The sequence below is a fragment of the Equus asinus genome, chromosome 2 (assembly GCF_041296235.1).
Source record: "Equus asinus isolate D_3611 breed Donkey chromosome 2, EquAss-T2T_v2, whole genome shotgun sequence".
Classification (NCBI taxonomy): Eukaryota; Metazoa; Chordata; class Mammalia; order Perissodactyla; family Equidae; genus Equus; species Equus asinus.
In genome coordinates, this window is record NC_091791.1 from 97,666,869 (window position 1) to 97,682,472 (window position 15,604).

Sequence of the window (15,604 nt, forward strand, 5' to 3'; positions counted from 1 at the left end):
ATTTCTAATACTTTGAGCATTATGGCTACCGGCAATTAATATAAATTAGTTTTAATTGCTAAACATATTTTCTTGGATGAAAGTAGAATAGTGTAACCAATAAAATACTTTAAAGCATAAAAGTACATTATATTAGGATAAATTTCTGTTAGGGGAGAGGATTAAAAATGTGAGTCCAAGGGAAAAAGAATGCAAAATATCCAAATTGGTCAAGAAGAGCTAGTTCATGTGTTTTTTTTAAAGGAAGGATGGCGAGGATAGAAATCATCACGCCATTTACATTCTCCCAGACACATTTTTTAAAATGCTGTAACACTTTTATTTTAAAATGTCAGCATTCACAACATGTTGGAAATGACATTCTTTGATATTTTTTATTTAAATTTGTGATAAAAAATTCTGGATGCCAACCTAAATATATGTGACATGTAACCCAACTGCAAACTTCTTTTAGAGGGTATGTGAACAAAAGAGCATCTGTAACCAGTGCCCTAACAAGTACAAATGAAGTTGTGGAGGATAATGATGTTGGGCCGTGGATGCAACAAAAAGGACCGTGGTGGAGGCGGTGCCTGGAAACTGGGGCTGGAAGTGGGTCTTCGGCAAAGTCATGATCATTCTTCAGGTGCCCGTTCTAGTGCTCTCTCTTTTTTGAAGCCCTCTCTGGTCCCTCAGGTGGAGAAAATCCTGCTGCTCTGTGCACCTGTACTACAAACGCGTGACACCGCTCACCACAGGATCGCACGTGTCACAACTGTTATTTGCATGCACGTTTCCGTAACTGGATTCTGAGCTTTTGGGGGATAGGAGCGAGTTTTACTTACTTCCTGAGATGGCAGCTGGCACACTGAATAAATCAATAGATGAACGCATGTATATGTGGAATTAAATACGTAGAGATCACTCAAAAGAGCTAGAGAAACTCGAGTCAATTATGTCTCACTGGCTAGAAAATGGAAAGATTAAGATTACAATGTCAAATGCTAACATCTGCATTTTCATATTTGACTAATCCAACTGTACTTTATTTGTTCTGGAGCTTTACTTGGTCGTCCCCCTAGAAAGTGGAAACTAAGCTAATCTGCACAAAGCCTTGTCATACCTCAGGGATGTTTCCCTTCTCTTTCTCTTTTCCCACCACCTGACACCTCAGAGACTTCCAGACAGGCCACCTGGCTCTGGTCTTTCCTAACGTTAGTCTATCTTGCCTCAATTACTTAAAATATAACATCTATCTTCTTCAACAAAAATTGTGAAGCTTCTTAGTAACTGCTAGATCAAGAACACACTTCTAAGGTCAGTTTTAGCATTTCCATCTTAATCTTCCAATTCTTAGCAACCCGGGTTCTCTCTTCAATCTAGATGAATTAGGGTCTTTTCAAACTCTAGTCATTCAATGTCATTTCTGCCTTTGCTCAGCCATCTCGGCCTAGCCACACTCCACAGAGATGTCTTCTCTAGGCTCTTGTTTGTCTAAATTCTATACAACTTCAAAGATGGGTTAAGCATCACAAAGACAATGAAGACTTCCTGATTGACTCTGCTCCATCTGTTCCTCCCAGATGTACCACGGTCCTTAATTACTTATTCTTACCTATATTGATGCCTGGGTTTCTCTCACGTAGTCCTCCAACTGTCTTCCTCAGCTCTTCGGGAGTAGGGACTGTGTTCATATACAACTTTTGCATCCCCCTCTGCTGCCCAGTACAGTGTTGGGCACTCAGCAAATAATCACTAAAATCTGAGATTTCATGAAAAGTGGCATAGTCTCAGATCTTACCTGAGACCACTCCATGGCGACCCACTTGGGGCAATCGAACAGGTTGCAAGTTTGCAGCACCTTGGGTTTGGGTGCGTACATGCACTTCCATTCTTCCACCTGCAGTATCTCGCCATGCATGGACTCCTCGACACACACGAAGCTCCGCCTCTGAATGCCGCCTCCACAGGACACAGAACACGCAGTCCAAGGATTATGTTCCCAGCTCAAAAGCAAACAAATAGCAACACATTATTTATTTGTTGTTTGTTTCCAATTTGCAAAGATGGTTGCAAAAAGTATGGCCTCAGGATAACAGTCGTGGTTCAGTTGAAAGAGCCCACGACATGGAATCTTAAGACTTTAATCTGAACTGCTACACAAAATCTGGAGTCACAGGTACTTACTCCTTTGACCCTAAGGTTATTCTCAAGTGGGAATAATACACCTGCCCTGGTTACCCTTGGTAGGACCATTGTGAGAATCAAATAAATTCAAATATAGAGAGTGAAAGCATCTGGACACACCCTCCAAACCATAAAATACTAATGGACAATATCACTAGAAAATCATAGAAATTCAAAGTCAGAAAGGACCACACAAGTCATCTAGGTATAAAAAAGGGGATTCAAATTTCCCATCAATTGCAAGGCTTGAGCTTCCTCTGTAACACCCAGTTATCCAAGACAAGCTTGATAGCTCCAGTGATGGGAAACATCGCCCTTTGAGGCAGCCTGTTCTAATTCATAGAAAGACCTTTCTTATGACTGAGTGGAAGTCTGTCTTCCCCTAGCTCTCTGTAAAGGTCTAGTAGCTATCCCTCTTACATTTTAGACTATTGCTAGAGATACTACAGCTCCTTGCAAACTACTTAGAGTAAATTACAAAATGGAAGTGGAAACGTGTAACTCACCGAGGGAGCGGTTGGAAGTGGTCATAGGGCATGATCTCTTTAAATCCATCGCTACAAATGAAATCATTGTGAGAATATCATTTCTAAATCAATTGACACGTTTATTAACTTGACTACTACAGATTTGACATCCCAAAAGACAGAGGGCTTTCAAATTGAAAACTAAATATGCAAAGTGTTATGAACTAGTCCCCCAAAATTCAGCCACGATCTCCTTAACTTTCAGGAACATCTCTGACACACACTTTCCCCAGTTCCTCATGAAAATATAGAAAATGGAACTAGTGGTATGTATTAATTAAAGAGTCTCTTTTAATTGAGATAAATCTATCTATTCCCTTTTCTCATCTAAAGAGGTTATCTGATAAAATATATTCATGATATTAACACACTGTCATATTAGTAGGATCCTCAGAAAACCATTTTATTTCACAGAATTTGTCCTTTGAAAAGGTCTCTATAAATAATTATGTCCACCTGGGATTACAGGAGATGCACAGTTGAGGGAGAGGAAATGAGATCCACCGAGAGTGGCTCCTTTTCCACTTGCACATTCTGCCTCAGCCAGCTGGCACATGTCTGGGGGATGCTGGGCCTTGATATCGTGCTGTTATTTTAAGATACTGTAGCAAAGCCAGGAAACTTCCCCAGGCAATCCAAGTCAGCAGGTACTAAATTATGCAGCAGGATATGCATAACTTTTTTGCTTTGGCATTATAACTTTTTACTTCCTTGCACAATGCATTATTTATACTGAATTTAATGTGAACATTGCAAAAGTCAAAACATGGTAATGGATGACCCAATTCAAAGCTAAAACGGTGAGTGAAAGATATTTTTGACCGGCAGATGGAGCAGACACTGTACTCGGATGAAGAGAGCTTTCATATTGTAAAGGCAGGAGATGCTCAAAGAGGTTCATTATAAAGAGTTAAATATCACAGCACACAGACACATAGCCCAAGATAGAGAGCTAGACTGATGGAGCTGACGGGCCTAATTCCTATTGACCATGGTTACTAACGTGAGTGCAGGCACCTGCCACCAGTGTATGCTCAAAGACAGGCAATGGAGATGTGTCACCCTGCGAGGACTCATGAGTCTCAGCTGCAGTTGATTTGTTTCTTTCTAAAGGAAAAAGGGTATGGGGAACTATGCAAACCTGGACGGGCACGGATCCATGCTGCACTCCTTCAGTTTGGGTTTTGGTTTGACGTTTTCAGGGTAGTAGTGGCAATAATGGTCAGGGACCACCCTCTTCAAGCGGATATCCACACATTCAGCAGAATTGAGCTGATACCCTAGAGCAGCAGAAACGGAAAGTCTGAACATTGCACCCATTTCATTTTCACTTGGCAAAGTTACCACTTGCCACACGCTTTTCCCCCCCCTTTAAGAAACTTAACTCAATAATTCTCAACCCTGGCTGTAGAACAGAACCACCTGGGAGCTTTCAAGATGCACCAATGTCCGGGCCCTTTCATGGTCCACTTAAGTCAGAAACACTGTGGCGGGGTCTAGGAAATCAGTACTTTTTTTTTTTTTTTTAAAGATTCTCGGCTTCTTCTAAGATGACTAAAATGTGTGGCCAAGATTGAGAAGGACTACTTGAATGGATTGTAGTGGTTGTAGCATTTATAACTACAGAGTTACAACAGCCACCTTTAAAAAATGTATGGAGCTTGGGTCCAGAAGGTTAATCATTCATTGTCACATCCCCTCACTGTCATCATGGCATTACGCAAGGTCCCTCTCTTGTTCCTCTGTATTTTTTCTTCTTCCCCATCGCCACTCCTGCTCCAATGCCCCGAGCCACCTATTTATTGTTTATATGGCCTTAAATATACATCCATCTTACAGAATGTCGTCTTGTACCTGTTTTAACTAAATAAACAATATTGCGTGTTAAATCTTATTCTGTTTTCTACTTTTCTCACTCAACATTACATTTTTGAGATCTACCGTGTGTGGGCTGTTGCTTCTTGCTGCTGCATAATACTCCACTGCTCCATAGACCGCACTTTACTCTTCTGCCGTCTTGGGGTACCTGGGGTAGCTCTGATGCCAATAAACTTTCTAATCAGAGAATTAAGCACTGTCTACACAAGAAGGAACAAAATCTCTCCCCTTAGTCTCCCCCGGTCTCACAAGCCCTCCAAGGAGAAGGAATGAGACCTATTCTTGATTCTATCGAATTCAGTTTGTTCAGTCTCTGAGGAGAGTGAACATTCCGAACGGATGAGTGCTGTAAATTTAAAACACAACTCGCAAAACGACGCTTCCATTTCCTGAAAGATCTGATTCCAGGTTTCCTGTCACTACATACATGTCATGTTAAGTTTTTTTTTTTTTTTTTTAAAAAGGTAATTTTTCAAAACCAGAATAAGCTCTTCAGGAAAAAAAAAAGAAAAGCCCTCCATTAGGTTCTCGGCCTCAGCCAATTGGTCTGAAAGTCTAAAAATACATTTAAAGGCCTGATTGCCGAGAGGAATCTGAGTTTATAAACCACTAGAGAGCTTGCTACGAGTCACGGGCTGGATGTAAGCTGAGCGCAGAAGGACAGACTGGTATGCATCACAAAAAGAAGGTCGAAACCACAAGAACGAAAATCCAAATGGAGTCCATAAAACGTTACTCGGGTGCCAACACCTGCCAGAAATCCACAACATCAGACGGCAGTGGCGATCTCGGTACTTTCTCCAGAATGATCTTAAGTGTCCCACATAGACGATTACTGACAAGACCAGGAAAGCCCATTCAAGTCCCTTAGAGACCAGTGAACTAATTTTCCTGATTATCGAAAAAACTCTGAAATGCCATTTACACAAATCATGTAGATTTGATTACTAATATAATTAAATTTTGGTAATGCTTTCCTTGTGGGTTTTATGGGTATATTTTTATTTCCCCACACACAAGAAAAGAATTTGCTTGCAGCTCCTTGAATTAAAAAAACAAAAATCTTTCTTCTAAATGGAAACATACTTCTGAAAGGAGCCAGAGAGCAAACAGGTGTTTATAATTTGAAGAGAGACAATTTTCCTCTTTAATTTTACGGCAGTACAGAGATAACTAGAAAGGAAAGAAATAAGGCAGATTGCCTTCCTATATTATGAGCAAATGTACAGAAATTCTACCAGTGTGCAGAAAATGGCAGGCTGCAGGCGGACCCCAAAAGCAGCTTGAACTTTCTCTTCTGTTTTTACAGCCACTGCAGTTTGGGTCAGACGGTCTCAGTGCCAGGTGCTCTCACGCCCACCTACAGTTCCAGCAGCACTGAGTGTGTCTTTCCCGGGGCACCCAAATATTCGAAACATCTATTCTCCTCCCAAGAATTTAACCAACTCAACTGAGCTGATTCCCGTGATAAATGTCCCTCCCAGAGTGGAAAGCTGCTCTTTATCTTACGTGTCCAGATGGGAACGACTTTCTGAATAACTGTGTGTGAGAGCAAGGTAATAAATTTAAAAGAAAGAGATGTTTGGTTTTTCTGCTGAGTAAGAATAAAGAGCCCCACTATCTCTTTTCTTTTATTTTGGGGTCCATGAGAGACTCTTGTCTTCCCTGGAGCCAGGGCCCGGCTGACTCTCAGGTGATAGGATTCTGCTTCCGGATATAAGCTATCCATGTAAGGATCAATAGGTATGTCCCACTCACTCCGAGAGCTTTCCACCGTGACCACTGAGTCATGTATGTATCGCATAACTCATTCCCAGGGGACGGCAGGAGCGGGGACGGCCAAGGATCTGTAGATCATGCAGAGGCATTTGTGACAAAATTCAAGTTTCGATTCTGACATAACAGATGTTTCCTGAGTGCCCATTAATTGCCAGGCACTGTACTGTGCTCCTTGCCACATCGCCTCTGAGTTTGTCCCCCAACGATGCTACAAGGGGGATCATCAGATGTTACAGATGAGAAGACTGAGGCTCAAAGATGTCTCAGAGCTAATTAGTGACAAAGCCAAGAAGTGAATCCAGACCTTGACCACCAGCTACTGCTTATTCCACTTCGCTACACTAATTTTGGATGTAAACTTTGGCACGCAACTTTTAAAGAACAGGATTGGCCAAAAAGTTTCTGGGGCCCGGGTCTAGAGAGACTTATTGGGTTTACCCAGATGATAGTCTCAATTCCAAACAGTGTTTTACCTCGATCGGCTTTAAGAGAAGTCAAATGTTTTTAAGAATTCCCCTTAGAGCCTGCTGGAAAGCCAGTGACTCAAAGCGCTGAAGGAGCTTCTCCTCAGAACAGCGCTTACAATGGTCAACAAAATACATTCTCACTTTTAAGAGGAATCGAGAATAAATGGAGAGAACGTTAGAGCTGGCAGAGTCTGGAAGATTATCTACCCCACTGTTTTGTCTTCATTGGTATTTATTTTTGTGACTGTTCTATTTATGGCAAGAGATAACAGTTTCCCACTTAAGGTAGTAATATTAAATTCTTTTTGGAAATACGTGTATTTAAATTTTTTAAAAAGGTCCACTTTAAAAAAAAAACCTTTGAGCAAATGATCGTGCAGGGGTAACACAGGGCAAAAATAGTGAAGTTAACAAGGCTACAGCTGATGTCCAGAGACATTGCTCCGGAGAGCCGTGGTTCTTATACGCAAGAGTGCACTGTTGTCTGCCAGAGGGCCTGTGAAACGGACGGCTGAGCCCCACTCCCAGAGTTTCTGATTCAGTAGGTCCAGGGTGGGGCCCAAGAATTTTCACCTCTAACAAGTTCCCGGGAGATGCTGATGCTGCTGGTCCAGGGAACCCACTTTGAGAACCACTGCCGTTGCATCATCATCAATGTTCTGTTGCCCACGCTGGGCCGAAGAAGAGCTAACTGGGAAACTGGGAAGATTCCCTTTTAACTTTCTTTTTAGGACCTACTTCAACCCTCAGACTCTTTCTCTTCCATTCCTGGGACACGAGCTCTTTTTGAGGTCTGGGCTGTGCAGAGCTGCCTCCTGGTTTCATAAGGAGTCTAAATGCCAGAAGAGAGAGATCTGACCGGCGTGTTCACGGCAACCTGACGTTGGCTGAGGAGCCCTCCTTGATACACCTGTAGTTTAAAGGAGAGAGGCCAGAACCCCAGCTCAGTTTCTAGCTCTGGGCGTGAGCTGATCTTCTGTAGCCCTCGAAGGAAGAAATGGTTTGAGGCTGGGCTGAGTTGGGCTAGGCTGAAGGAGGAGGATTCATTGTACCTCTTCAAACAGAACCATACCTGAGCCTGTGTACGACCTAGTCCCAGGTGTGGCAGACCGGTCAGGGGAGACACGAGGCAAAGTGATTAAGAGCATGGCTCTGGCATCAGACAGACCTGGAGCCAGATTCTAGCTGTGCTGTTGACCAGCTGAGCAGCCTTGAGTGCATTCTTCATCTTTTTAGGTTTCACTTTGCTCACATATGAAACAATCATGAAAAAAAACCTTTCTTAGGGTTGTTTGGAAGAATAAACGAGATGATGAGCACCCTAGCACATAGCTTGACACATGATAAACGCCCAGTCCTGTTGCCTGGCACTCTTAGGGGGAGCATCAGCGTAAGTCCCTCTGGCAATTCTGGCAACTAGTTCCTGGGTTGGCACTAGTTTAGAACCATTTACTCTTTGATCTAAAGGTTCCATTTAGAAAAAGAGAATGGTCTTGGCAGTGGCTCTGATGCCCTCCTCGTCTGCTCTAAGGAGTCACTGCTTCCCCATGCTAAATAAATGGTGACCCCCACGCGGGCCTGCAAAGACATGTAGCGTGAGTGTGGAGCCCTGGATTGCACTCAGTCCAGACCCTCCTTCAACTTTCTGTAAACACCTGAACCAAGCAGTCAGGAAGCAGGACTTTCCCCTCACCACTTAGTAGGTGTGGTAATAATCTTCTACTAAGTTTATACCCCAGCCCTGAGTACAAGTGGAATATAGGGTGGAAATCTAAGCGTTAGAACCAACACATCCATTAACCTGATCAGACTGGGCAAATCACTTGTTCTCTCTCTTTCTCAGGTTTTCCGTAGAAAAATAATGCATGCTTTAAGGACCATCAAAAAGAGAAATGCAAGAATGCATGCAAACACGTTTCCAGCTTTTTGCCAAAAGTAAAGGGTGCTTTCCGAAGCCAGTTTTTCACCTATTTTCAAGACTAAAGGCAAATGCACATTCACGAACTCCGCTGCATTCCAGGCTGCTGAGTAAGACGCTGGGTGATCACACATCTCCAATTACCACGCCAAGTTTAAAGTCAGCTTGGAAAACGCAAACGTGGAATATCTAACTCTGAGCTCTAAACATTCAAGAACGAAGTCTGTGCCTCACCTCCGCCACAGGTCACAGTGCAGGGGAAGAAGTCAGTTTGTCTCCACTGATGGCTGATGGGCTGGTAAAAGAAGAACTGGACCACGCTGTCCTTGGCCACAGTGTACCTGGTCTGGACAGAGAGAACTGTGATAACACATTTGCATACAATGAGCACCACACCTTTCAAAATGAGGCGACTACTTCACCTATGTAGACACCCACAAATCCATCACAATGAACTATGGTCTGTGAAGCTTCCAAGAATTTTAAGATGTGATAGCATTTCAATTAGATTTGTCATAAAAGGGGGCTCGGAAGACCTTTAACCAATCTCCCTAGAGTCATTTTCCCAGATAATTCCATACCTGGGAATGAGTTCACAAAAATGTAAGTGGACTTTCTTGTTTATTTGTTTAACATTTTTTTTCTTCCTGATGCATTTGATTTCAACTTCCATGAGAGCAGGGACCGAGACTTCATCTGGGTTTGCTTACAACATGGCACATAATTAGGATTCTTACATTTTTTAATAATAACATCTTTAAGCAGCTTTAAGGAGCTCCTTCTGATGAATCCTTCTGAGAGCACAACCACAGAAACTCAAACATTCTCAAATAGATGGGGTTTGCATCAGAGCACTCCAGGCCCCAACTGAAAGGGAGGAGGGGTCCCGCTGAGAGTGAGGGAGCAGTTACGGACAGAGATAAGTCACTTTCACGTGACTGCACTCAAGCAGCAAGTTCTCGCCCTACATTTTTCTTTTCTTCCCTCCTGCTTGAACAAATGAGCCAAGAGAGGAAAAGTCCCAGGATGCAACACAGAGGAAAAAAGAGGGAAGACAAAAGGTGAGCTCACGGAGGAGAGATCCAGAAATGCCAGCATCCCATGGGGTTCAAGATAGAGACACAGAGAGAATAATGAAGAGGCACTATTTGGTGATATGATTGCTGAGAATTTCCTAACCTTGAGAAAGACAGGAGTACTCAGTTTAAAAATATTCACCAAGTTCTGAGCAGACATTTAAAGAAACAAAACAAGGATAAAAACGAACCCTAAGAGTTATCAGAAAGAAAAAAATGATGGCCTACAAAGGATTTCTCATAGGCAATATTAGATGCAAGAAAACAAACTCACACCTTCAAAGTGATGAGGGACAAGCGTGTCTTTATCGAGAATTCTATAAACAAATTATTCATCACTAATCAATTATCAGTGGTCAATTTACAAACAATCTATGATCCAATTAGCAATCAGTAATCAGTGAAATAAAGATATTTTCAGACACAAAAATGACTGAAACTTTACCACTCAGAGATCCTCACCAGAAAAGAAAAAGAAAAAACTACTAAAGGATATACTGAACAGGAACTACTATAAATGCAGAAGAAAATAATAAGATGCAAGAAGCAATAATGATGTAATAAATCAGTAAAGTGCACTGGAAAATCTAACCTAAGAGTTGACTGAGAAATAATAGCTTGATACATTTAATTGTAAAATGATATAAAAATTCCAGCCGTGACATACGTGTGGAGGGGCAGGATTCTGGTGATGCAGCGAGGGTACCAAGGTGGTTACACACACAGAAAACACTTCTAAGGAGTTTTGCTTCTGCCGATGGCAGAATAGCTTGTTTCTGATGAATCCTCCCAGTGAGAATAAGTAAAAGTTCTGCATAAAATATTTTGTAAAATGTATTTGAAGGCATCAGAAAACTGCCATAGTAGTGAGGATTTGCAGGGCCAAGATCCCAGACACAAAGGAAGCCTGGAAAGGTGAGCAGAACATTTGGCACCACCCTTCTGCTCGAGGCATTTTCCATTTTGCAAGTGGTGATTGAGCAGCTGAGAAGCTGAGCAGACCTGTCATCAGACTCCTGTGGCCGAGGGAGTAAAAACTGGAGCTCCAGGCCTGCCATGGTGAGGAGTGTCGGTAAACACCCCAGGCTCCCAGCTGGGACCCCAGAAAGCTTTCTCCTAGGAACCAGAATGAACTGGAAAAAGACCAGTTTTCAAAGGTAATGCAGCCCGGGTTCAAATTATTTCAATTCCATTTTGGATGAAGGTGATTGGCTGTTAACCTGTCTTCCAGAAGCAAAAATTAGTCCAGTCTCAAATTATGTCTATAATCATTCATCTACTGTATACGGCAAAATGTAAAAATAATTCAGTATACAAAAAACAGCCACCAAAAAAGTGGAAAAATAGACATTACATACAGAATTACAGGAAACCCAGATATTGGCATTAACTGACAGAAACAAAAATTTTTAGTATATTGCCACCAGTTCCTGCAGCCCTGACCTTGGCTTCACGTCTTATTCCCCTGCTTGGTGCCCTAACTACAGCTCATTTTATACCCATGGTCATAAAACATCAGTGTTAAGCACATAGCTTCTGCCTCAAGCTCTCTTTTTTAGAGAACCTAGACTAAGATACCACAGCTAAAATGTTCAAGAAATTAAATAACAAGATGGAGAATTTCACTAGAAACTGAGAAGCTATAATAAAAATAAAATGTAATTCTAGAAATAAAAAGCACCATAACTTAAACCAATATTTCAATGGATAGACTCAACACTAAATTAGACTGGGGTTCAGCAAATATTTTCTTAAAGAACCAGATAGTAAATGTCATAGTTTTCAGACCATATTGTCTCAGTTTTAATTATTCAGCTCTACTTGTGTTTTGCAAAAGCAGCCACAGACAATATGGAAACAAATGAGGGTAGCTGTGTTCTAATAGAACTCCACTTACAGGCACACCTCGGAGATCTTGTGGGTTCGGTTCCAGACAACCACAATAAGGGAAATATTGCAATAACGTGAGTCACACAAATTTTTTGGTTTCCCGGTGCATGTAAAAGTTATGTTCATACTATATTGTGATCTATTAAGTGTGCAATAGCATTATGTCTAGAAAAAATGTACATACCTTAATTAAAAAATACTTTATTGCTAAAAAACCCTAACCATCATCTGAGCCTTCAGCAAGTCGTAATCTTTTTGCTGGTGGAGTGTTTTGTATAGAACACAATATCTGCAAAGCACAATAAAGCAAAGTGCAATAAATTGAGGTATGCCTGTACAAAAACAAGTGATGGGCTTGCTGGCCATAATCTGCTGACTCCTGGATATACACAGCTGAACAGAGAATTAGTAAACTGACAGAAGAAAGTAGAAATTAGACATATGGGATAAAGGTATAATTGTAATCCCAGGAAAAGAGAACACAGAGAATGGGATAGAAGCTATATCTGACGAGGTAATAAATGAGAATCTTCCAAAACTGATGATGGATATCAAGCCATAGATTTATAAAGCACCACGGACCTCAAGCACACAGATTTATAAAGCACCACAGACCTCAAGCACACAGATTTATAAAGCACCACGGACCTCAAGCAGAAGAAAGCCGCTAATTATGTCATAGTCAAATTGAGAAGACCAAAAACAAAGAGAAAACACTTAAAAGCAGACAAAGAAAAAAGACACATTACCTTCTAAGGAACAAAAATAAGACTGACAGCTGACTTCTCAACAGAATAAATGGAAGCCAGAAGACAACGGAGAGATATTTTCAAAGAGCTGAAAGGAAATAGTTTCATGACGATAAAAAGGTCAAGTCATTAGAAGAGGTCATGATTCAAAATGTGATGTACCTAACAACCTAGGCTCAAAATATAAAATTCAAAAATTGACATGAATAGAAAAAAGTAGACAAATGCATAGTCATAGTGGCAGTTTTACCATCTCTCTGGTGGTAACTAAATAGAATAAGCAGAAAAAAATCAGTAAGGCTATAATTTTGAATAAAACCATTAATAAACATGACCTAATTGATATATATATAACATTGTGTCCAACAACAGAAGACTACCCATCAGACTCTTCCAAAATTTGCTATATTCTGAGCCACAAATTAAGTTTAAACAAATTTCAAAAGATTGAAATAGAGTATGTTTTTTGACTACATAGAATTAAGCTATAAAATAACAATGAGATAACTTGAACATTCCCACATACTTGGATGTTACACTTATAAATATTCCATAAATCAAAGAATATATCATACAAAAATTACAATACAATTTAACTGAATGATGAAGGAAAAATATTTCATTTCAAAATTTGTGGAATGAAATATAAGGCATGCTTTGAGAGAAATTTGAATGACTTAAATGCATATGTTAATGAAAAAGAATAAAAATCAATGATCTAAACATCCATCTTAAAAAGTTAGAAAAAGAACAGCATATTGAATCCAGAGAAAGTAGAAGGACAGAAAAATAAAGATAAGAGCAGACATTAATAATATGCAAAGCAAACTACATTAAAGTGGGTTATAAAGCCAAAAGATGTTTCTGTGACAAGTCTAATGAACTCAACAGCCTTCCAACATGATTGATCAAGGAAGAAAGAAGGTGGGCCAAAAAACCAATATCAGAAATGAAAGAGGACTCACTGAAGATCCCCCACACAGTGAAGAAGTAATAAGAGGGTATCAGGAAAAAAACCTATGCCAGTAACTTTTAAAAAGTTAGTTGAAATAGACAAATTCCTTGAAACAAAACTGACATAAAAAGAAACAAAACATCTGAAGAGTTCTGTATCTTTTAAAGACACTGAATGCACAAGTCTAAAATTTTCCTGCTGTATATTTCCAAATGTTTAATGAAGAAATAACACCAAAACTTACATAAACTATTGCAGAGAATAAGAACAGAAATACTTCTCAACTCGTTTCATGAAGCCAGTATAAAATTAATGCCAAGACCCGACAAAGACATTACAAGGGAAAAAAAAACCTTCCTTGGAAATAGATACCAAAAAAAAAAATCATAAATAAAATAATTTAAAATCATACCCAGTGGCATAAAATGATAATCCTTTTAATTAATAATAAAATAATAAATACTAATAATAAATTCTAATAAAAAGGATAAGGATCAAGTGAAATTTATTACAGGAAGGTAAGATTGGTTTAACATTCGAAAATCAATGTAATTCATATATTAAAAGGGAAAATGGAAAAACAATATGATCACTTCAAAAGTTGCAGGCAAAGCATTTGATAAAATTCCCCACATATATGATAACAAAGAAAAGTAGGAAAAGATTTCTTTCACCAGACAAATTATCTACAAAAATTTCTATAGCAAACACCATACACGACCGGGGAATTATAGAGATCTTTGTCCTGAAAATGAGAAGCATGACAAGCACAGTTGCTGTCACTATTTCTAATCAACATTGTCCTAGATGCTGTAACTAGTACAATATAGCTAGAAAAATAAATAAAACATACAATGATTGAAAAAAAAGAAATAAAACATTATTTGCCAGTGGCATAATTGTATACGTAAATGACCCAAAATAATTCATAAACTATTAGTATTGATAAGTGAATACACTACGACTATAAAGTCAATATACAAAACTCAATTAGATTTCTGTATGCCAGGAACAAATAAATAGAAAATGAAAAAAATACCATTTACAATAACATCAAAATAACATCAAAATGGGAATTAATTTAATAAAAGATATGCAAGACATATACATTGAAAGTTATAAATGTTATTGAGAGGAATTGGAAAACAACTAAACGAATGGATGAATATACCGTATTTATGGATTGGAAAGCTTAGTATTGGAAAGTTGTCAATTTTCTCCAAATTGACATATAGATTCAATGTAAATCCAATCAAAATCCAGCAGAATTTTATAAAAATTGACAAGTATATTTCAAGTTGATATGGAAATGCAAGGAGTGAAGAATATCAAAGATAATCTTCAAGAAAAAAGCTGAAGAACTTACACTACCAGATGTCAACTTGTATTTATTTCTTTAGGAAGATTAGCCCTGAGCTAACATCCACTGCCAATCCTTCTTTTTCCTGAGGAAGACTGGCCCTCAGCCAACATCTGTGCCCATCTTCCTCTACTTTATATGTGGGACGCCTACCACAGCATGGTGTGCCAAGCGGTGCCATGTCCGCACCTGGGATCTGAACCAGCGAACCCTGGGCCGCTAAAGCAGAACATGCACACTTAACTACTGTGCCACCGGGCTGGCCCTTGTCGACTTGTTTTAATGCTGCAGTAATTCAGGCACAATGGTACTGAGACACGCAGACACACAGGTCATGAAACAGAACAGAGTCCAGCAATGGGCCCACACATATATATTCTGGGATTTCAGACAAATGGGGAAAGGATTTTCTTTTTCACCTAACGGTTCTGGGTCAATTGGACAGTCATGTGGAAAAGGACATTGACTCTACTTCACATCATATAAACAAATCAATTCTAGGTGGATTATAGCTCTGAATACGAAGGGTAAAACAGTAAGGCTTCCAGAAGAAAACATAAAAGAGCATTTTCATGATCCTGGTTGACAGAAATTTTCTAACCAGAATATAAATAGCCTAAGCATGAAGTTAAAAATTGATAACCTACACTACAACAAAACAACAAAATTAAGAACTTCTGTATGGGGAAACTGAGAGCCCTAAATACGTTTAATAGAGAACAAAAGGTTGAAAATATAATGAATTAAGAATTTAGCTCTAGGAGCTAAAAATACAATACCAAAATAAATCCATGTCAAGACAAAAGAAAGAAACAAAACTAAAAATTTATATAAATAGA

General features: G+C 39.6%; 1 protein-coding gene across 3 annotated transcripts in view; it reads right to left on the reverse strand.

The window, feature by feature from the left end:
• ADAMTSL3 (ADAMTS like 3) overlaps nucleotides 1-15,604 on the reverse strand; it is a 319,874-nt gene that overhangs the window by 125,522 nt on the left and 178,748 nt on the right. For all 3 annotated transcript variants that reach the window (XM_070494283.1, XM_014842654.3, XM_070494290.1), the window contains exons 10-13: nucleotides 8,970-9,081; nucleotides 3,835-3,973; nucleotides 2,673-2,723; nucleotides 1,781-1,985 (exon numbers count right to left, since the gene is read on the reverse strand). In XM_070494283.1, coding sequence (XP_070350384.1) covers nucleotides 1,781-1,985; nucleotides 2,673-2,723; nucleotides 3,835-3,973; nucleotides 8,970-9,081 — 507 coding nt within the window. The remainder of the gene's footprint in view (nucleotides 1-1,780; nucleotides 1,986-2,672; nucleotides 2,724-3,834; nucleotides 3,974-8,969; nucleotides 9,082-15,604) is intronic.